The 23,360-nt window shown below is 45.5% G+C and overlaps 1 protein-coding gene across 3 annotated transcripts in view; it reads left to right on the top strand.

Moving 5' to 3' along the window:
• The window catches only part of RALGAPA2 (Ral GTPase activating protein catalytic subunit alpha 2), a 282,250-nt gene that overhangs the window by 145,914 nt on the left and 112,976 nt on the right, over positions 1–23,360 (top strand). For all 3 annotated transcript variants that reach the window (XM_082857547.1, XM_082857546.1, XM_082857550.1), the window contains 8 exons: positions 5,491–5,619; positions 9,384–9,512; positions 10,610–10,668; positions 15,884–15,992; positions 20,257–20,367; positions 21,655–21,723; positions 22,498–22,635; positions 23,114–23,297. In XM_082857547.1, the coding sequence (XP_082713673.1) occupies positions 5,491–5,619; positions 9,384–9,512; positions 10,610–10,668; positions 15,884–15,992; positions 20,257–20,367; positions 21,655–21,723; positions 22,498–22,635; positions 23,114–23,297 (928 nt within the window). The remainder of the gene's footprint in view (positions 1–5,490; positions 5,620–9,383; positions 9,513–10,609; positions 10,669–15,883; positions 15,993–20,256; positions 20,368–21,654; positions 21,724–22,497; positions 22,636–23,113; positions 23,298–23,360) is intronic.

Here is a 23,360-nt window from a genome sequence, read left to right as displayed (position 1 = left end):
GAATGTATCGCAGGTACCACGTATGCCTTGGCCCAGACCTTGAAAGTAATTTTTACGCTTGTCCTGCTATGTTTTTATTTCCAGTGACTTTTCTGGAAGGGCAGTGCCTGTGACATGATCTGTTGTGCTTTTCTTAAGGGCTATCATCATAAAGCCTTTCTTTTTATCAACAAAAACCCCTCCCTGAACCAGTGTAGAGCCTGGACAGGCCAGGTCGCAGCTCATGCTGTGTAGAGGAGGTCTGTGCTGCTTCTGAAGGAGCAGAGACCCAGCAGCAGAAGAGAGAACACCAGGCCTTGGACTTGGAGGGCTCTTCAGATCTGTCCTTCCTGTAACTAAGACTTTTTTGTCACTCAGCGCCTCGCCAATAAGGCGATAACTGATACTTACAAATTTGTCTTCGAGGTCCTGCAGGATCACGTCTGCCTATTTAATTGTTAAAGAAAGCTTCAATTATATCCAGGGGTAGTGTTAAAAGTATCCCTCTGCCTTCACATCTTCTGCTAATTAGTAATTCCACTTGGGTGTGGAATGAACGGGATCTTTCTATTAACTAGATTAATGGGATAACCAGATCCGAACAGTCCCCATCTTCCCAAACAAAAGAACTTCCTGTAGAATATTCTAGATACAAGGTATCTTCTGAAAAATAGCAGTGAAATCATTAATTGTTTAACATTTTCGTTTTCTTCAAAGTGAAAGGAGGAGTCCAGTGACTTTGCACACAGGGGTTCTATTTCTGAACAATTCCGTTTGGCCTCCTGGAAGGTCTGAGTGACTTTCGGTGGAATAACCGGATCTGTTTGCTCCGAGGAGAGGACGCAAGTCCTCTGAGGAAGCAGGGAGACAGATGGCCAGCTATTGTGTTACCACCATCATCTGCTGGGCCGTGAGCAAATATTAAGTGAATAATATATATGTAATTGGTGTGAAAGTACAGTCGCAACATTTCTAATTCCGTCTGAAGGATGGCTACTTCTTGAACATTTGTATTTCATAGAATACTATATTGAAATGTTTCTGTTTACAGGGTTAATCCATTTTAAACCGCTTTAAAGTGAACATTTTCCCCCATTTTTGACACCACTGTGCAATATTTTGAATTGAAATGGCCCATAATGGCCCTTTTTTATTTTCCATAACAACGTGAGCACTGAATTATAGCTGTGCAATTATGTAAACAATGGAAATGCTTCCAGAATGAATCCTTCCTTTTAAATTTTCATTTTGTGTAATTGTTGGAAGGTTTGGAGCCATAATAAACAAAATTATTTTACACATTTATCGTTCTAAAGGTCAATTATAAGAGAACTAAAGAAACAACACTATGCAAAATGAATAAACCAATTTCTGTTGCCATTGCCATATGTTTTTCTTATCACTTATGGTTTTTCCAGTTACTGTGTACATAGCATTCAATTAAAGCGATTCATTTACTAGGCTGAATGTGGTTTGTGTTTATAGAACTGTGCTTTGGAGGGGAGGAAACAACATGCCTCTATTTGAATTACCTGATTTTTTTGTAAGATCAGTGATAAGAGACAGATGTTCTCACCAGTTACTTTCTCATAAACCTGAATCTCTGGATAAGCTGCAAATTCACAGCTATCATCTTACAATCCAGTTTTCACACTCAGTGTGTAGCATGCGTGTGGACTTGTAACCAAAAATGAGAGGTAAATACTAGTTTGGTGGTCCGTTCCTCGTATTACAGCATTTTGCGGATTGAATTTTATTTCCTCTGAACAAAAAGCATGCGAAAGAGTTTCATGCTGGTCAATTTTCAAGAATAAGCTTAATTCCTATTTTAGAGTCCATCTTTTCATTGAGCTTATAGTTTTGCTTATTATTTTCAGTCTGTTTAGAACGTGGAAAAGAAACTAATTTTTGCTACCAGACTCACTTGATTGGGTACCTTCTAGAACTCCTTAGAAGAATGGACCCTTGAATATCTAAAAACAGAGCATTTTCCGGTTTTTATTTCATTATTTGCCCTATAAATTATATACACTATGGCTAATTGCTGTAACACTTTGCTAAGGATGTTATTGGAGAGAATTAGTTTTTAGGGTTTTTTAACTTCTGGGAGAATGTAATCTAAGAGGCTTTGGGGACCACCTTTGAAATGTTTTAAAAAGCTCTTTCTGAGTATCAGCAAAATAGTAGTTCGCGGAATTCTACAAAGTAAATTCTAGAAAGTAAAAATCCTTCATAGTCCTTCCCTTTTATTTTTACTCTGTTTACTTCTGTGTGACCCTCTTCAGTTTACAAGGCATGTGTTCACATCTCTCCCGTTACCCACAAGTCCAGGGGGAATCAGTCCCTTCTGTGGAAGAGAAACGAGAAGCTCTAAGCTCGACGTGACCTGTCCACGGTCACATACACGAGGTCTTGACCCCAGGCCTGGGGCTCTTTTCTCTCTGCCAGAGTCTGACTTGAGTACAGGGGCATTTTCCACCATGATCACAAAGGAGGGGGCACTGAATAGCCCTGAGTCGAACCCGGGGTGCCATGGCCCTGGCTCTGCCAGCCCCGTGACTCCCGGACAGGTGGCTGGAGCGGGCACAGAACTTCTCTCTCCACCCAGGATGCAAACCACGCTGTTAACAAGGAGAGCCTCCATCTGACGGGGACGTTTAGCAAAAACTCAGTCGCCTTGGTTTACCATAATTGTACTGATTTAAGGGTTATTTTCTACTTATGACAGGATACGAGTTTTCCAGAATACTCTTATTTACATGAAAAAAAAGTGAGTTACTTTGAAAAACAGACAAATCATGTTCACTTTGGACTTGAATAGGACAATAAAGCATAAGGGTTGTACGTGAATAATTTGTGTTTGGGAAGCACCATCCCGTTCGGTCTCCCTGAAACCCCAGGGACCCAGAAGAAAGCTTCAGTCTCAAGATTTTCATTTTCGCAAGGATTCCGGCTATCGCCATGGTCTCAGTGTGTGGACAGGAAGGCTCCTACCAGAAGTGCCAGCAGCCCTTTGTGGACGTCCCTCTGCTGGGAAGATGCAGCTGCTCTCCTTCGAGCACCACAGTTATTCCTAATTTCAAAATGTTGTCACAAAGATTGTCATCTTTGGGTTGTTCCATTTCAGTGTGGATAAGCAAAATAAGCAAGCATATGGCCCTAACTTGGCCGACTGGCCATACAGCCCCCTCTTTAACCCCCATATTAACCCCAGCCCAGAGCTGCTGTCACTGGCGGCCTCACTTCTCCTGGGGGCCGCCTTCCGTGGGTGGCGGGCAGGCTAGGCCAGCCATCTGCTATTTTGCCTTCTCTTTCCAACCTTCTCGCCCGTAGAAACAGGTTCCGTTCAAGAGACTGGCCGGGGTCCAGGGGGTGGGGAGCCTGGGACTTTCTCTTGCTGCACACATTTCTGCCTCCTTCAGCATCAGTGGCAACTTAGTCATTTCTGGGAATGCCCCACTTCCAGCTCATTGCCTTGACGCATCTGAATCTTGTGAAGCAAAATGGATTTCATGTCTAAATTCTGGCTTTAGCTTGTTAAAGGATTTAGTTCATAATTCCCGTAAACATATCCCAGAAAACCCTTTTTTAAAATTAAACCTCTCAATTCCAGTGGTGAAAAATCTGTGATTTAAGTATGTGCTAAAGGTGTTAAAAACCCACGCGGTTCAAGGCTCAGTTCCTCCTCTCAACAGATGGAATTAACACAAACCTAACAAAGTTAACATCATGGTTGTTTGCATTATTAATCTTCCCACGCACGGCATTCTACTACCTTGCGAGCCAGGTTTGCACGAATCCTTTCGTGGCAGCAGATGTCAACAGAAGCGTGCTTCCATCTGCTGCCCGAGACCTTGATGCCTGATACCCCGAGACGAGGCCCAGCACAGAGCGTACCTCTGTGAGTAATTACAGGTGTGTGGTGAGGAGTCCAGGGCATTAATCAGAGGCTTCATTATGAAAAAGGTGGATCTTTTGTTCTGCGCTCAGAGCGGGAGTTGACCACACACTTTCTAAACTGCAGTGTCCATCTGCTCAGCCCCTAGAATGTTTGCCTTGGCGGATGTGGACACTGAAATGTATCAAAGGACGTGATTACAGCAGGTTTAAACATTAACCCGGGGGAAGCGTGGTTCGGGTTTTTCTTTCCTTTCCTCCTTCCTTCCTCCCTTTTATCTGTCTATTTATCTGTTTGTCTCTCTGTTTATTTTTGGTATAGGAAAAAGTCTGCTGAAATGCTAAAACCTTAAGTTAGTACCTGCTAAATAATTTACCATATAAGAGTTCTAATAAAGCACTGCGCCGTCATTTTAAGGACACACGCAGCATGATTTGTAGACGCTAAATGAGCCTGCTATGTGAGGAAGAAGTCTTAGAAAAAATGTTTTGTGAATACCTAAAGGTTCTCTTTTAAGATACAAGTTCTTCAATAAGGTTATTTTTATGAAAAAGGACTTAATGTGTTAGAATCGAGCACACTGCTATCCCTTGCTCTAATTTAATCAAGTTAAATCAGGATTATTTTAAAGGATTTTCAAATAGCTACACTGAAATTTGAGAAAACAAACCAGAGGTTGTGAGGGGCTTTTTGTTGTTGTTGTTTTGGTATTTTGCTTCTTGTATTTTGCGACTAACTCTAGGTTATATAACTACAAGTCCCATAACTACAGCATTTCAGTGCATTTGATGAATGCATTTGGCCTAGAACTGCATAAAAGCAGTTTGTGGTTTTCTTACTAATCCGCTTTGCACACACTTGCACAGATGGCTTCAGAGACGCGGCCTGGCCGTGGATGGCACGAACGCCGTCCAGGAGAAGAGCCCTGGTCTGCCACGGGCTGGAATGAGGCAACGCCTCAGAACAGAGCTGGCGGGCAGGGGCCAGCCGGCCACCCACCAGTGAAAGGCCCTTCCAGACCCAGGGACACCAGGTGTCTGGGGGCAGATGGTCCACACGCAGCACTGGGCACACGTGCCTTGCCACCCACTTCTACCCGAAGCCCCACCGACCACCTGACTTTGGCGTGTGACCCATCCCAGCGGGACCCACACTCCCATTGTTTCACACGGGAGTGGCCCGAAGAATGCAAGTTTCCATCTCTGCCTACTTCAGGAGTTTGTAATAGAACAGTGTGCTTTGACTTTTGAAAATTGAAGAAGATAGGAAGTGATAGCTGCTTGCAGGTTTAACTTATTTATTTACCTCAGCACTCCTGTAGCTTGTCCGAGGAGCCCACCTCTACATGGAAGATGGAAGAGTGTCTAGTCCCAATGCCACAATTCAGGTCTTGGACAAGGCACCTCACAGTGTAGGGTCTCCGTCCTCTTACGTGTAAAATGAGTACAATAGCCCCTGGACTAGCTCATCTCCTGGAACACTTTTCACTGAAAAAGTTCCGTGGTCTGTGTTCTTTCAGATAATCTCACAGTAGTCATATGTACAGACGAACTGATGACTTTGGAATTTCGGTCTGGAAACTTACAGTTGTGTTTTCTTTTCTCCCCTTCTAGGATATCTTAAATACCATTGTAAGGCACTGCCCACCCCGCTTTTTCTCCCTGGGTTTGCCCGGCTTCTCCATGCTGGTGGGGGACTTCATCACGGCCGCCGTCAGGGTCCTCAGTGCAGACACGCTGGCGGTGAGTGTGACAATGCTCAGCATCCCAGCTCCCAGGAGGCTTCACAGCGGCTAACAAGGTTCAGATTTCTCCACTCCTAACAGGTGTTGACTCATTAGTGCAACGTGAAACCGGGCTCTCGGGTAGATGCCCTGGCAGCTGACGTGTGAAATTGTAGGATAAGATGACACACTGGTAGTGGAAAGGCGTTTCATCAAAAGGCCAGAGTGTGAGAAATCATGTCCTCACTAATAGTGCAGCACATTTACACAGTCAGAGGCAGGACTGGTCTCCTAGAATCTTATTAGCATTTTTCAGTAAATGGTGGCACAGACACTAATGTCTGTGGTCAAGAGAGATTTTTTTTTTTTTTTTTTTTTTGCGGTTCGCGGGCCTCTCACCATTGTGGCCTCTCCCGTTGCGGAGCACAGGCTCCGGATGCGCAGGCTCAGGATGCGCAGGCTCAGCGGCCATGGCTCACGGGTGCAGCCGCTCCGCGGCATGTGGGATCTTCCCGGACCGGGGCACGAACCCATGTCCCCTGCGTCGGCAGGCGGACTCTCAACCACTGCGTCACCAGGGAAGCCCAAGAGAGAATTTTAAGTGTACATCATCAATAAGGTTTTTTTTCTATTATTAAGTCTTAGTTATAAGTCTAATAGAAAATATTTTCTTAAAATGTTAGAACACTAAAATTTTTAACCGGAAAATTAATATATATCGTTGTATTCATATGCCATAAAACTCTGGCAGAATTCTTGTCCTAAGAAATGAGAAGCAAGTGGACTAAGTGAGCGCTAAGGGCTACGAAAAGAATTGATTTGTAGTCTCCACCTTTACCTCCACTATTAGGGCGATGTATTAACGCCTTTGAGGGGACACTCTCACCCATTTCAACTTAAAGGCCTCTCACAGTTGTGCTCTGTACAGCTGTCACCTGTTCAGAGCCAGTTTTCCCTTCTTTAAATGGTGTAAATAAAACTAGCTTTACTGTTTGCCAGGCACTTCTATTGAAATCAGTGTGAGTATCTAGCTACCTAAATTCTGTTTGACACGTTGTTACTTTCTTATTCTACTTATTTCTTCACTGCAGGGCAAATTCAAACGCCAACCCTGGGTTTTGAATTAAATTGTTTTTTGAATGCTTTGTATAGCTGGTATTTCATGCGCTTTTTCTTCTAGGGGTAAATTAAAAAGCAAAGGGGAGGGAAGAGAGACGGGAGCAAAAGGGATGGATGAGTGAAAAGAAGGAAGAAAGAAGGAAAATGTTGAATTTGTTCATATGTTTTTCTTTTTTGTAAAGACTATGACAACTTTTCATACTTATTTCTGAAAAACTTTTTGTAGGATAATCATTCTCAAGGAACCTTCTAATTTACTTTTAACCATTCAAATCAACATTGAAAAAACTTTGGGAAAAAAATTGAAAAACTGGAAAAAACATTGAAACACAGGATATAGGAAGGAAAATACTTTATTGAAATTTTCCTTACTTGCTCTGAGAGTTTCCTGTGAAAATGCGGGCGCCCTTTCTAGTGATAATATCATGCACAGTGGTCATTCTCTGTGAAAATTTATCTTTCGGCTAGATGAGCTATTAAAGTGGCCTTCCAAAACATTTGTTTAAAGAGAAAGAGAGAGAGAGAAAATATGAGAATGTGAGGGTAAGATTTATGTTACATAAAGGAACAATAACTCTGAATTACTTTGAATCACTCTCTGAGTTTAAACTTGAGGTTTAAAATTGTAGGAGAACTAGTGAGAGGTGTTCGGATAGGGACACACCTGCTCAGTCAGAATTTTCTGTTAATTAACAAGCCTGGAGGACTCCTGCTACGTAGATCTGCCTGCTGAGGCCATGGGGGAAAGAGAAACGCGTGCACAAGTACCCAGGAGGTGGGGGAAGATCGTGCTCAGCAAACATTGTTATCACAGCTCCAAACTAGAGACGATCCGAAAGTCCACCAGCGGCAGAGTGGATGCATCCTGATGTGCACACAGCGTGGGATATTACGTGTAATTCTCTTCCCATTCTCCATCCTGCAGCCCTGCCCAGCCAGGCCCAGGGTCCTTCCCAGCATTGTGGGTACTAGTCATCCATCCTGGGGCAACAGACTCACAGGCCTCACTCTTCTGTGTGTAAATTGGGGCTCACCACAGGCCCAGTACCCAGGCAAAAAAATTATCTAGATTTACTCCGTTCTTTGAATAAAGGTGCGTAACAGCTCTTTATTTTACGTAGGAGCTATTGTTTTGTATCCAGTGGTTACAGAGTCACACACGACTCAGGGGAAAAAATCAGCCTCAGTGAGGTTCAAACCAAGACTATGTGGTGGGTCAAGGGAACCGTTAGTGAAGGCCGAAAGAACAAGTCTGTGGGAGAAACACTGACTGCGGACGTACTGTATGCCAGGACCTGGCCTGCGTAAATGTGACAGGGAACCCATCCTCCGGGAATTGGACAGGTAAACTAAGCGTTAATATTTGCACATAAGTTTCTAGCAGCCACAATAGAAGCACCTCCAGAACCCAGAGGGGTGCCAGTGTGGGACCAGTTAATTCTGCGTGATGAGAGCTGGAAGGGAAGGCATCTGTTAGAAAAGTCTTCATGGAAGAAGCAAAGCTGACGCGGAGACCTGCAGGGTGGGCCCTGTCCGTCCGTGAATGAGAACCACAGCCACCACCTTGTCCCCAGGTGGTGTTTACTGGGCATCCTTGGGGGAGAGAAGTGATGAAGACTGTCTGCCCCCTGTCTTCGTGGGGAATGCAAACATCAAATGAATACGTAACACGTCGTCAGGAAGTGATGAATACCAAGGGAAAACCCAAAGCAGGGATGCTGGAGGACACAGAGGTGCAATGACACAATGTCTTAAATTTGCTTTAAAACTGAAAGTGGAAAACTTTTAAACATTTTAAATATTGAAATGAAAAAAACGAAAAGGAGATAAATGAGGCAAGAGTGGTAACATGTTGAGTCTAGGCATTGGGTGCATGGATATAACATTCTGTCTACTTTTACATTTAGAGATTTTCTTAACAGGAAAATAGAGGAAGGTACAGGTAGCAGGTAAGGGGGCAGTGATGGAGGCTGGGTGGTGTCACACAGAACCATAGCACCCTGTGGCGAGGGGGCGCTTGTCAGGGGAGATGGCTTCTGGACCCCGAGTGCAGATGGCAAACAGGTAGTCGGATCTGCAGATCTGGACTCAGGAAGGAAGCCAGGGCTACCGAGAGGTGCTGAGGGGTCGGTGACACGTAGGAGGCATTTAAACCCTCGGGTCTGGACATCCCGGACGAGTTGAGTGTAGATCTCGGAGGGAAGAGGGCCGAGAATTGCACTCAGCACCCTGGAGTCTATATCCTGAGGAGGCGAGGGGTCCCAGCAAGGAGACTGTCAGGTCCCCTCGGGAACCAAGAAAGGTGTCCAAGCGATGGAAGGGCTCCCAGGTGCACGGGAGCTGTCAGCTGCATCCCCTGCCGTGCGGGGTCGGGTGAGGCCAGGCCTGGATGGGAACTGGTGGGTCTTGTGTTGTGGGGGTCATGTAACGAGAAGCTGTGTGCTCACTGACCAACTTTGAAAAACCTGAACATTTTGGTGTTAGTAGTTTCAAATCTTTGTATTTAAAAAATGAAGTAAAACAGGAAACAGTAAACTTCACCCCTGATGCCGTTGCCCCAGCAGGGCTGCCTCAAAATCATGAAAAAGTAAAACACATTGTTGCTTATCTAACGTTTATAACCAGAAGGAAAATGTGTGTCTCACTTCCCTTTGCCGTGTGCAGGCCCCTCGTTTGGAAGCCCTCACCATTCTCGGGTCTCTGGTCTGCTTTCCCAACACCTACCGCGAGATCCCTCTGTGGCAGCCGGTGCCCGAAGTTACTGAAGTCACCAGGGGAACGGAAGATGTCAAGGTACGTGATGCAATGACCGAATCTCAGGTTAGCATCTTCTATAAATTTATTTATTTAGTTAGTTATTTTTTATTTTTGACTGTGTTGGGTCTTCGCTGCTGTGCACGGGCTTCCTCTAGTTGAGGTGAGCGGGGGCTACTCTTCGTTGTGGTACGCGGGCTTCTCATTGCAGTGGCTTCTCTTGTTGCAGAGCACGGGCTCTAGGCGCGCAGGCTTCAGTAGCTGCTCCGCGGCATGTGGGATCTTCCCGGGCCAGGGATCGAACCCATGTCCTCCTGCATTGGCAGGCGGATTCTTAACCACTGCGCCACCAGGGAGGCCCTGGTTAGCATCTTCTGACTCGAGCTGTGTGGTTCTCTCTTGCATTATTATGCATTGAGCTGCTTATCCCTGAAAGTTTGGCTATATCATTTAGATGTATCAGTTGTTTTTTTAGAAGGCTGGTTTTGGGGGGATTAAATGAACTAGATGGAGAGCGATGGTTAGGTTCCTCGGGTGTTTTTTATTAGATCTGTTTATCATGCCTACGGATCATGATTACGTAATGAATCATTCTTTGTAATAATTTTATTAGTGTAACTATGCTGCATTAGTGCATCAAATGAATTTATAAGAAATAATTGAAATAAGCAACACATTCAATCCCATTGTTGGCCTGATTAAATACTACTACTATTTGAGGTTCTAAATTAATCCTTGGAGAATAAAATTAAACAGTCTCTCCTCAGCTGACTTTGGGGCAAAGAAAAATGCTTTTCAAATCAATCAATTAATTTATCTATCTATAGTACACAAGTACAACGTGTAATTCAGTGTACAATGTATAATCCAGTTGAAGTAAAAGAAAACCGAGATTTTTCCTATGACGAAAAGTCATTTGCTCTGCTTGGTTTTTATCGTATACACAGAAAAGCTCTTCCCTAGGCAGGCTCCAAGCCCTGCGAGCCCCCAGCTGAGACCACCATGCTGCTCCCCTGAGCCCCTTGTGTCCTTCCCCCAGTCCTTCAGTGGCCCCTCACTGCCTAGAATGAGGACAGAACATGTGGGAAATCAACTACTAAACAAGGTTTTTATTTTACGTCATTTTGTGTTTTTAGCACTACCTCATAAGTATTTTACTGAAGAATGCCACAGAGGAACCAAATGAGAGTGCAAGGTAAATGCTAAATAAAAGGTAAACTAGTTTAGAATTTTAAGATACACATTCATGTGTAATCAGTTAATGTTAAAAATACTTATTCTTCCACATTACTCTTACACTAAAAAGTACAGTAAGAATTATGTGGGGAAGATGCTTTATTAATTTTTTCAAAGGTGCCATTATTAAGTGAAAAGCACAAGGTGTAGATGATTGTGTGTAGCACATGCTACCTGTTGTGTAAGAAAAAGCAAGATTGTGAATACATAGGAGTATTCCCTGATATTTTTAACAAGGGAGAAAATGGAAGGATAAACCGAAATGTATAAAAATGATGTACTTACAGGATAGCGATTCTCAATCGGCAGTGCTTTTGTATCCCAGGAAACATTCAGCAATGTCTGGAAACATTTTGGTTGCTTCCACCAGGCATCTGAGGTTGCTGGCAGTCTGTGGCCAAGACAGGAGGTTTTCTGGGGCACGTACAGAGTGAAAAGTTCCTATCTGTTCTCCCCAGGTGAGGCCCGGAGCTGGGAGCACTGGTGGCGGGCACAGCAGTTTCTGATCCTCGACCTCCAAGCTTGTAAGGTCACCAGAACCCCAGCTCCGCCTCTTGCTCGTGTCCTGCTCCCTCCGGGCCGGTTCCAAGCGAGCGGCGGGCACTTGCACTGTCTTGTTAGCTCTCCGATCATTTTCAAGGGTTTTTTCTTTTGTATTTTGTCTAACTTCTTCACTTACCTTCAGTGGACGGTTTAGTCACAATTTTCTAGTCTGCCATTACCAGAAGCTGTAAATTCATGATCAATTTGATAATATTAAATAACCTTGCATTTGGGGATAAACACAACTTGGTTTATACAGCACTGGATCTGATTTGACTAACATTTTGTTCAGGAAAGTTGCATTTATATTCATGGCCTTTAATTTTCTCTCCCCATCCTGTCCTTGTCAGGTTTGATTACAAGGTTATATAGTCTCACAAAATGAGCGAAGTGCTGTTTCATTCTGTTCAGTCAGCAAGAGTTTTTGTAAAATTGGACTTGATAGTCTTGTGTATTTATTTAATAGACCTTGATAGTAAAGCTGTCAAGGTATTTTCTTTATAAGAAGGTTCACCACGGACTCATTTTCTTCAATGATTTTAAGGAAAAGGTTTTTTTTGACAGTTTAGATAAACTAAAATTTTCTAAAAACTTGTCCATTCCAAGTTTTGAAACATTGTGGCATCCACGGTGTTTCCATTATCCCTTTGCTATCTTTTATCTCTTTCACTTCTATAGCTATAAGCACTTTTTAATCTCTGACACTTTTTGTGTGTTCTCTGATTTTTCTCACTAGTCTTACCAAATATCTGTCAATTTTATTGGTCTTTTCAAAGAAGAGACTTTTGTCTTTGTTCAACCTCTCTATTCTATATTTTAATTTCCTACTCTCTGCTCTTTTTTTAATGTTCATTCTACTTTCTTTACATTCTATAATTCTTTTTCTCACTTTTGAAGTTGTATACTTAGTATATTAATTCTCAGCCTTTCTTTTATGCAAATATGAACAGTTAAGTCCATATGTTTATTTCTAGGTGCTACTTTGTCTGAGTTCTTTAAGTTTTGATATGTAATATTTTTGCACTACAAAACTTTTCCAATTTCCATTATGATTCCTTCATTGAGTCATGATTTATTGAGCAATATATTTCTTAATTTCCAAAAATATCATTCTTTCTGTTTATCTTTATGCTGCTGATGTCTTAGTTAATTGCATTGTGGATCAGAAATGTTGTTGGTCTTTGGAATTGTTGAGATTTGCTTTATGGTCCAATATGTAGTCAGTTTTTGCAAATGTCCCGTATATGCTTGAAAGAATGTATATACTATTCTTCAGTTGTTGGGTGTAGTGTTCTAGATGTGTCCATTAGATTAATTTTTTAAATCATGTGTTTCAAATATTACATATTCTTTCTATTTTTTCATCATCTAGATCATTTACTGAGAAAGATGTGTTAAAAATCTCCCAATTTTATGGTGCATTTATATATTTCTCTTCGTATTTCTGTCAATTTTTGTTTTATATATTTTGAAGCTATGTTATTAGCTGCACAGAAGTGTAAAATTATCCTATCTCTATAGTTAATCAAATCTTTTATATTTATGTAGTGACCTCTTTATCTTGAAGGGTGATTTTTTTTATCTTAAAGACCAGTTGTCTGATATTGATTCAGCTATATTTTTAAATAATATTTTCTTTTAAATTTAACCTTTCTATATTCTTCTCTTTTAAATGTCTTTGCAAAAGCTGTACATACTTGATTTTATGTGTTTATCCTATCTGATCTTTAGCATTTAACTGAAGCTTTAGTTCATTTGCATTTACTGTAGTTACTGATATATTTGGATGTAAATCTTTCATCTTATTTTATACTTTGCTATTTGTCTTTTTCAATATTTCTTTCATTTTCTCCTGTTTTTTTACCTTCATTTGTTTTCACTCACCTTTTCTTCCTTCCTTCCTTTTTTTGGGAGTGATTGTGTTTTTTTCACATTCCATTTATTACCTCTATTTTTTTAGAAGTCATAGACTTTCAGTTCTTTTAGAGGCTGCCTTAGAAATTTTAGTATGCATACTTATCTTGCTAGTTCTTAGTCTGTCTTTATCCTCCTCCTGAACAATGCCAGTTCCTTAGGATGTAATATTCTGATTTTGCTCCTCTGTCACTGTCGCTGTTCCTCTCCTGTCTGCCTTCTCTACCTACCTCTGGGGGTTAGAGTGACTCAGGGTTTAGGGCTGGCTGTCTTTCCCTCTGCATGACGTTCCTAGGTGCTCTTATTCATTTCACCAGACTTTTTTAACACCATCTGCTTGCTGATGATACTCAATTTATTTTCCTGGCCCCTTCTGTCAACCCCTTAAATATTCAGGCTTTTATATTAAACTGCCTACTTGATATCTCAACCTGGGTGTCTTAACACATGTAAACTTAACACAACCATAACTGAAGCCTTGAGTCTGCTGTCTGCCCCAGAGCCTAACTGTCCTCAGACATCATCTCAGTACTTGTCACCATCATCTGCCCAGACTGTCAATTCAGAAACTTGGGAAAATCCTTGATTTCTCCTTTGCCTGCACCTGCTACATTCAGCCCTTCAGCAAGTCTTGGCAGTATCTTCCTTCCCTCTTTTCCTTTAGTGTAGAAAGCCAAATTCCTGTGGAGTTAAAAGTGGAATAGAAATATGTATAATATGGTCAGTCAGTCTTAGTTATGTGTAAAAGGAGCTAGGCAATGAAATTCAGGTCATATGAGTGTAGGTAAGCAAGCAGACTGAAATATGATCAAGATTCAAATAAATGGAGGAGAACTGAGAGAGAATATAGTCATAATTGTGAGTGATAGTAATTCAGAAAAATGAAGAAAAAACAAGAAGTTTTTGTTATATAAATTGGAGTGGTATGAGGTGGCATAGTAGCAAACAGCATTAAGAGAGTGTGTTGGAATACAGACTGAGAGCAAGGTAATACTGCCATTAGCTTAAAAAAGAGTCTTGATAGATAAAACTCATTCACAATCACAAAGGACGTCCTGGGGATACAGAGAACATGAGGAGTCACTGGGAGTGTAAGAATAGGAAGATGCTAAATGAGGATGTTAAATGATGAATTCCAAAGAGAGAAAATAGCAGGAAGAGCTGTTATAAGCGAGTGTGGCTTAAAACTCAAGGCAGGTGAGAGTAGCTTAGGTTATAAAACCATTTTACAGGTCACAGTATTCTCCATAGTGCAAGGCTAATAGTTACAGAGAAATGCAGGTGTTCCTAGAAACGAGAGCTCTTAACAAATTACACTTAACAAATAGGTTAATGGGTCATAAAAAAAAAAAAAAGACTATACACACATATATATACACACATGCACTCAAAGGAAGAGCAGCTCTTAAAACGGTAACAGTATGATTTGGGGCATAATTCCAAGTGGTATAGTTTTCATGGGTCAAACAATCAGTCTGAGTTCGGCTGAGGGAAGATAAAGAGGCTTTGGGAAAGAATATAGAGTTCTTGGGAATGACTATAGACTAAGATGCAAAGGGCAGTTTCTAGGAATTGGGCAAGAGAAGAGAGACATGTAGACAATTCTAGACGGTCAGGAAGGTGTGGAGTCTAATGCCGGCGCCGGAGAAACAAGAAAGGCCCGGCACACACCTTGTAACCGAAGCAAAAGCACAGCTGTTACCGAGGGAGTTTTGGTAGAAGGTGACATGGTCGCCAAAGGGGTTTTAAGTAACTGGTTCGGAAGCACTTAGTCCATTCTGATCGAAAGAGGTGAGAATCCAGTGAAGTATGGTGGTTTTAAAACCTCAAAATAGCTTGATTTTAATTGCTGAATTATACTGATGGCCTTTAAGGGACGTTCAGTGTGGAGGGATGGGCAGTGTGTCCGGTTTGACTGGCCCTGGATGTGACCTCCTGCTACAGAGAACAGCATATTACATATTCCAGCAAGCATCTGGTTCCAAGTAGTGGTTTGAAGCCCCTTTTTGTTCAGAAAGTGAGCAGGTTGGGGGGCAAGCATTTAAATTTCATATACATGCATTCAGGAAACGTTCAGAAGAATGTGACTTTTTGATCATTGCAAAAGATATTGAGTGTATCAATTCCAAAGAGAATTACCATCCAATCTTGATTTATAATTGAGAAAGGTAATTTTTAAAGGAGTATGCAACCTAAAGAGTATTTTGTCTTAACACATTGTTTAAAAGAAGTAACAGTGAAACTTATTTTGAAAGTTGTACTCAGGTATTCTTTACGATAAAATACAGGATTTGTCCTCTGTTTTTGGTAAGTGTTGTGTATTTTATTGTAAGGAAAACAATTACGAACTCAATTTCCAACAGTCTTCTAAGATTCATGTTTTTGATTCTTCCTCAAAAATATCCTGAAGCAAGAAATTGTAATAAAAAAATTAGTTTCAGCAAAAATAAGTGATAGATGTGCTGTGACAATTAACAGAAAATATACCATTTATTTCATTAAATATTTAATTACTAACCATTATGAATATTTCTATTTGTCCTGAAAACTGGTCTGTTGAGGGTACCTTATCTTTTTTCTCAAGAAGACATTTTGTTAATATGTCTGTAACTTTTGTACTTTGTAAACAAGGCTTAAAATATTTTGTCATTTGAAAATACCAAGAAAATTCATCTCTTCGCGAGAGTTTTCCTCCTTGTCTCCTTCTTTTTCAAAAGGTGCATTGCCATTTGCTCCCTTGGGGTCTGGATCTGTGAAGAGCTTGCACAGGGCACGAACCATCCTCAGCTGAGAGAGGCCGTCAACGTGATAGGAGTCACTTTGAAGGTATTGCCAGTTCGTCATGTGTATTTGACATTAAGCTGTTTCCCAGGTATTCAACCTGTTTTAGTTTGAATTAGCCCCATTTCTATTTCCCCCTACATTACAGAGAAGTTTTGATTCAGAAATCTTTTCTCTCAGAACCACGTTGAACGTTCTGTGAGGGGTCCTGGCAAAGCCACCCATGGCTGCTTACCCACTGGCGGCTGCAGCCTGGCTGTCCATAGCCTGAGCTTCGTGGACCGGCCCAGTGGGTTCCTCTGGTGGCTGGGCAGCTCCTGGGGCAAGCAGGATGCCTGTCACCTGTGGGTTGGAGTGACAAGAAAGTGGGGTTTCATGCCCTGGACTCCTCGGCAGGACCAGGAGAGACCAGACAGCTCCTGGGCAACAGCCTGAGTGCTTCACGTCAGTGGGGCCTTGGGCACTTTGAGGATGTCTCTCTTCCTTGGCTTTGTTAGTAAGAAGGGCTGCCATGTGCTGCGTGCTCACCTCATGCTAGGCCAGATTTTTCTTAGTATTTCTGTAAATTTTCAAAAAGTTCTTTAATTTTTCTATAATTATGAAGAGAAACATTAAGGCAGCAGAAGAGAATGTACCTGCCGTGTCGAGCCCTTGCCCTGTGAGGGCCGTCCCAGCGCAGTGCACGGACTGAGCCATGGAATCCCGCCACCCCTGTGGACACTGCTGCTTCCCCCATTTTAGAAATAAAAGAGAAGGCGACTAAGGGGAAGCCCAGGGAACCTGCTGCAGCTTGAATTGCTGAGAAATCCGAGGGCCAGGATCAGTCAGATTGGCCTCCCTTTAAACATTGTAAATAACAGAGGAGAACTCCTGGACAGAAGTCCTGGGCCCTGGGGCAGCTCCCTCACCTTTCAGTGCCTGTGTCACCGTGCTGGTTGGAAGGGGGAGCACATCAGTATAAGAGAACCGAGGGCCAGAGAGGAAAGAGCAGCCTCAAGGAACACCGGGGACGGTGAGGGGCCACTCTGGGAAGAGGGCCTTAGGGGGCTTGGGGCTCTACCAGGTGGAGGAGAGCGCAGGGGAGGGGAGGGGAAGGAGAGGAGGGGAGGGGAGGAGGGGAAGGGGAGGGGGAGGAGAGGAGGGGAGGGGAGAAGGGGGAGGGGAGGGGAGGAGGGGGAGGGGAGGGGAAGAGGGGGAGGGGAGGGGGAAGAGGAGGAGGGGGAGAAGGGGGGAGGAAGAGGAGGGAAGAGTGCCTTAGGGGGCTTGGGGCTCTACCAGGGGGAGGAGAGTGCAGGGGAGAGGAGGGGGAAGAGGGGGTGGGGAGGGGGAAGAGGGGGAGGGGAGGGGAAGAGGGGGAGGGGGAGGGGGAGAAGGAGGGAGGGGGGAGGAGGGGAAGAAGGAGGGAGGAGGAGGAGGGATGAGGGCCTTAAGGGGCTTGGGGCTCTACCAGGGGGAGGAGAGCTCAGGGGAGAGGAGAGGGAAGAGGGGGAGGGGAGGGGGAAGAGGGGGAGGGGAGGGGGAAGAGGGGGAGGGGAAGGGGAGAAGGGGAGGAGAAGGAAAAGGGGTGGGGGTGGGGGGGAGGAGGAGGCTGGGCCCTACCTGCCCGGTTGGCAGCAGGGAGCACGAGTTCTGCCTGTGGGCTTTGCATGGCTCGTCTCCGGGCTCTGCTCTGCTGGAACCGTGCCTTCCAGGAGCACTTGGCGAGGTTGACATAGGTGTCCCCTCAGGCACGGGAAGGGCGTGGGCAGCAAAGCTAAGGAAGCGCCCGCCAGGGGGTGTCGATAAAAACCAGCCTCTGGCCGTGACAGCGATGGGAACAAAGGGCTGTGCAGCCTCTGGAGAAGTCCACTCGGCTACTCGTTTGTTGCGGGTGGGAGCTCGTGTGGGCAGCGGGGTGGGACTCTGCTAAGCCAGAGCCAGACTCACAGACTCCGGCGTCCTCATGGGCGAGTGGCAGCATCGGCGCTCGGGCCCTGCGTTCCTGCCCTCAGCCCCGCTGTCCTCCTTCTCTTGCCCATCTTAGGAGCCATAGTCGACTCTCCCTTCCTCACCACCACGGTCCTGGTCACCGGGTCCTGAACGGCCTTCGATCACTCCCGCCTGCTGCCCGGGGCCACCCCTCCCACAGCTGGCTCCCTCGGCCTCCTCCCCAGCCCACCCCACCCCGACCCCCATGGCCCGAGCCTGGACCTGCAGATCTGCCCTCCGTGCTGCTGCCAGGGAGGGAGGTCCGTGAGCGGGCCCCTGCCTGCTGCACCAAGCTGCCAGTTCCTTCAGAGCAGGGACTGTGTCACCCTGTACCTGTGTCCTCTGTGCTGCTCATTCAGTGCCGGGTACATTGTTGGTACCCCGTGGGCATGTGCTGGTGAGCAAGTGGGTGATACGTTTCATCCCCACATCCCGCAGCCCTCACATGTCAGGAACACCCCCGCCCTCGCAGACCTCCATAGCGACTCTTCTTGCCTCTTCTTGCTTTGGTGCCTGCACCCTGGGCCCTGGGCCCACTGCCTGGAAGGAAACTGGCCCCTGCCCGACCCCACGTTCTTCCCGGCTCAGCGCAGCTCTCCCCCTCCCTTCCCCCGCCCCCCCCCCTCGGCCCCAGTGGCTTCTCTCTGTCATCTGCCCCCACCTCTCACGCCTCATCCCTCTCTGCCCTCTTGTCTGCCATGTCCCTCATTTCACCATTGTCACCTTGTCTGTCTCCGGCCATAATGCAAGAGCCATGCCAACCTTATGTTTCTACCATGTGACCCGACCAGCGGGATGCAGCAGAAATGCCCCAAGTGCCCACTCTTACTCTTCCTCTCCCTCCACATTCCGACGTCCCCTCAGACCTCCTTGGGGCTGTGCTCAGCATTAGGAATACGACAGAGAATAAGATGCAAGAAGATAAACACACAAAACAACAAGCAAACAAACACAGAGGATCATCTCTGATAGCCCTTAATGCCGTCTAGAAATTACAGCAGGGGAGGAGGATGGAACGGAAGAGCTGGAGGGGGTGGGCTCCACGCCTTTGGACAGTCTTGGTGGCCTCATGGGGGAGATGACATCTTGAGCCGTGATCTGAAAAATGTGGCAGCACCTGCCGAGTGCAGACCTGGGGAATGAGTGTCCCAGGCAGAGCAAGGAGCAGGTGCAAAGGCCCTGGGGCAGAAATAAGTCAGAGTGTTTGAGGAGTGGACAGAGGCCATGAGGGTCAGGGGGCGGGAGAGCTGGGTGGCCGGAGGAGGCTGTGCAGAGCCCCTTGGAGCAGATGCTCTCACCCCAGGTTTCCTTGTGCCTGTCAGGAGGGGAGCAGTCAGCAACTGTTCTGTAGAAGTAAAACTGACCACCTTTCCCTTCTCATACTGTGATTTGTCACTGAGGTGCTAAATGTTGACTTCTCTCTGTTGTTTTTGTGGCCCTCTGGTCAGTTGGCATCTGCTTCCTGCAACCTGGAGCTCCTGGGTTGGAAATAGCTGAGACGCAAGTCCAGAGGTCTCCCTAGACAGGGACACAGATTTGGTGACAAAGCGTTCTGCCCTAGATGGTGGGGTGTGGATGGCAGTGTGGCCCAGGGTCTGGCCAGGGAGGGAGCACTGGGAGTCCTCATCCCTCCCGCACAGCCCCCCAGCCCACAGTCCCTGCGAGAACTGCCCCATTGCTGTGCCATCTCCCAAGAAACACGGGCACCTAAAGGACCCTGAACATACGCCAGACACAGAAAACAGACTCAATAATAACTCAATATCCCGTAACTTTGAATTATGTTCTCCTAGCTTCACATTTTTCACATTTCTTAGAATGTCATATGTGCAGGTTAAGTTTAATTTCATCGGATAGAAAGGCTTTTGATCAATCCTTGTTTCTCCAAGTGTAAAATGAAGATAGCGACTGCCTTATGGAGCTGCTAATGAAGAGTTATCAAGGCGAAAATGAGCACAATTCTCGTGAAAGGTTCAGTACGCAGGGGGTGCTCAATAATGTACTACACTTCAGTTTCCTCCAGTCGGCAAAACTATCATTTGTGTGATCTGAATAAGGCATTTGAATTTATGCTTTTAATTTCCAAATGATTAAATGACAACTACTTATTTCTATAGAATGTTATGTAAATTAGTACAGCTAGTCTAGCAGAAGGCAGTTACAGGACAGTGACCGCATACAAACTGTCTGGTGATAAGATACATTTTTCATATATTTAATGCACAACAGGGACATGGATCCCCAAATGGAGCTGGAAAGAAATCGTTGTTGGGTTCTTCTTTAGGAATACTGCACACGTGAAGTGAGGTTATTTCGTTTGGGGTTTTGTTTTCTTTTCTAGTTTCCTAACAAAATCGTGGCCCAGGTAGCTTGTGATGTGCTTCAGTTGCTGGTTTCCTACTGGGAAAAGCTTCAGATGTTTGAAACCTCTCTGCCTCGGAAAATTGCAGAAGTAAGTCTTTTTCCCATAGTGCTCAAACATCAGCGTGCCCCTTTTATTACATTGGATATTTAATTAATTCTAGATACTCAAATAATGGTTGGAGAACCAACCATTAAACTGCCGTGTGAGTCACCCATTTTCAGAGTAAATTGCGCTGGTTCTTCTCAGCTGCGATTTCAGGCACCACGTAAGAAGCCACCAGTGTTCCAGGGCAGCCTTACACTTGGGGAGTTTGAAAGGCAAACACGGCCACAACAAAGGGACCTTTTGTCGATTGGGCTTCATTCATCCAGAGTAATTTGGATGGTGCCAACAAGGAGTCGGCAGCTGGTTGTGATGCCCTGTGTGTGTGGGCGGGGGTGGGGTGTGGGGGCCTCTCCCAGACCGCAGGCCCAGACCGAGCTTTCTGCCATAGCGTGATCGCCCGGCTGTAATGAGATTACGACTGTAATACCCTCCGTGGGGTCACTGGTGGAGGACGGGGGCAAGAGGAACAGGAAGAACCTCCTCCACGAAAACACCCCAGACGTCAGTGGCACGTGAAGGTGCCGGCTTGCACAGGGGCAGGTACCCTCACCCTGTAGGTGTGGTTGGTAAGGCTCGGCCGTTCCTGCCAGGTTTTGTCGCTGCCCTTCTTTAAACATGCCCTGTTCTGTACACACCCAGTGCAGAGGAAGGGATATGATTTATTTTCTCTCAGCCCTAGACAAATTTCACCCGTGAGGTCACTTTGTTCTCTCAGAGATACAGCAGAAATCACAAGCGATTTTCAACCTCAAGGGACCTAGAGTGAAATAGAACTTTGGACGATAGGCATATAAGCTGCTGCAAAATGTATAGTTGGGTTTTAGGGCGACCATATAATTTATCACCTAAACTGGAATACCTTTGAGAATGAAAGTGGTGCTGTTACCCTGCAGCCGCAGGTGTGGGGCGACCTGGGGTAATTTATAAGAAAAGTAAATGGGAGCATCTTCAGAATTACTTTTGCAAGTATTTGTTGCTTTCCTTGTGAGAAGTGTGGAGATGGAAAATGGAGATTGTGTGACTGCAGAGAGAAATACTCCTTCCTCTGGGCCCCCGATTTCACTGCCGCGGAGTGGAAACAGGCATGGCCATCGCCTTCTGGTTTTCAGGTCACACAAATCTCTGAGGTGACTCTTCGCTTGATGTCACCTTCCTCTGGGAGTTGGCACCAGGCTGGCTTTAGTGGCAAGGCCGTCCTGGGCCTCCTTTCACGCGGCTTCCAGAACTGTTACTGGGGTCTGTTTGATTGGGAATTTGTCTTCTCTGCAGATCCTCGTGGCCACGATTGCTTTTCTTTTACCAAGTGCAGAGCACTCCTCAGTGGAAGCAGACAAGAAGGTAAGTGGCGCATCGGCCAGGTCCTCCCTAGACTTTGTTTTTTTTACAGAATGGAACTTTTTTTTTTTTTAGAATTTTATTTATTTTTTTATACAGCAGGTTCTTACTAGTTATCCATTTTATACATATTAGTGTGTATATGTCAATCCCCATCTCTAGAGGGTTTTTTTTTTTTTTTTGCAGTACGCGGGCCTCTCACTGTTGTGGCCCCTCCCGTTGCGGAGCACAGGCTCCGGACGCGCAGGCTCAGTGGCCATGGCTCACAGGCCCAGCCGCTCCGTGGCATGCGGGATCTTCCCGGACCGGGGCACGAACCCGTGTCCCCTGCATCGGCAGGCGGACCCTCAACCACTGCGCCACCAGGGAAGCCCTCTAGAGTTTGCTTTTTAAGAATGTAATAAAACAGATGGCAAATACTATCACATGCAGGGCTATCCTTTATAATATCCCCTGTTACGGGCTGCCGCGGAGCAGCTGGGCCCATGGTGGCCGCTGAGCCTGCGCGTCCGGAGCCTGTGCTCCGCAACGGGAGAGGCCACAACAGTGAGAGGCCCGAGTACCACAATAAAACAAAAAACAACAAACAAGGATATCTATAATATCCCCTGTTAGGACTGGCCCTAACAGCCTCTCTGTGAAAACCTCATTCATTTCTGTGTCCCTGAACAACGGCTGCGATGCCGGGAAGGTTCTGCTTCACTGAAGGTTTGCTGTCACTTGGGGTGGAGTCTGCGAGGCTGCAGCCTGAGGCTCTGGGTCTGCTTCGTCTTCCAGTTCCTCGTGTCCCTGCTGCTCTGCCTCCTGGACTGGTGCATGGCGCTGCCGGCGGGCACCCTCCTCCACCCCGTGTCCACAGCGGCCCTGGACGAGCAGCCCGCGGCCCGGACCCCCTTGCTGGATTACATCTACAGGGTGAGTCTCCCCCAGGCCTCGGGGCACAGAACGTGGACTGCAGCATCAGAGAATCACCAAAACAGGTTTTAGGCATTCACATACTTATCTGTGCCCTTTTGACAAGGATTTATGGGGGTTCAGCATTTTAAAAGAAATGAATGACTTAAGGAGTGAGAGCAGAACAGTTATCCTAGAGAAGCAGTGGTTACCCAGTTCACGATGCGCGCACTTTACCCGACGGCTAGCGTCAAACAACTGCAGTTTGGTCAGAATCCCCCAGTGTTCATGGGACGTGGTCTGTATCTGCTTCGTTATGAAAAGAACTGTTCCTGTTGTAGGAATATCCACAGCCTTAGTTGGACAAAATCTGTTTATCAAAGGAAGAAAAAGTATAATGGTCCCAGTTATCTCCTAAGTGCTGTTGTAGTTTGACAGGTCGTCAGGGGGCAGGAGGTTGGGGGCATCCCTGGCACACAATCCCTTCCGTGCTTCACAGGTTCTGCACTGCTGTGTTTGCGGCTCAAGCACGTACACCCAGCAGAGCCGCTACACCCTGACCCTGGCTGACCTGTCATCCGCGGATTACGACCCCTTCCTCCCACTGGCAAACGTGAAGAATTCTGAGCCGGTCCAATTTCATTCATCAGCAGAACTGGGCAACCTGCTTACTGTCGAAGAGGGTAAGGTTCTTCAGAATAGTCATCCCAGTTGACAGGAAAAGGAAAGACGGTAGCCATTTGTTA

Source organism: Leucopleurus acutus, assembly GCF_964270905.1.
Source record: "Leucopleurus acutus genome assembly, chromosome: 16".
Classification (NCBI taxonomy): domain Eukaryota; kingdom Metazoa; phylum Chordata; class Mammalia; order Artiodactyla; family Delphinidae; genus Leucopleurus; species Leucopleurus acutus.
Note: the sequence above shows the minus strand (reverse complement) of the source record. Positions and strands in the feature narration are given on the sequence as shown.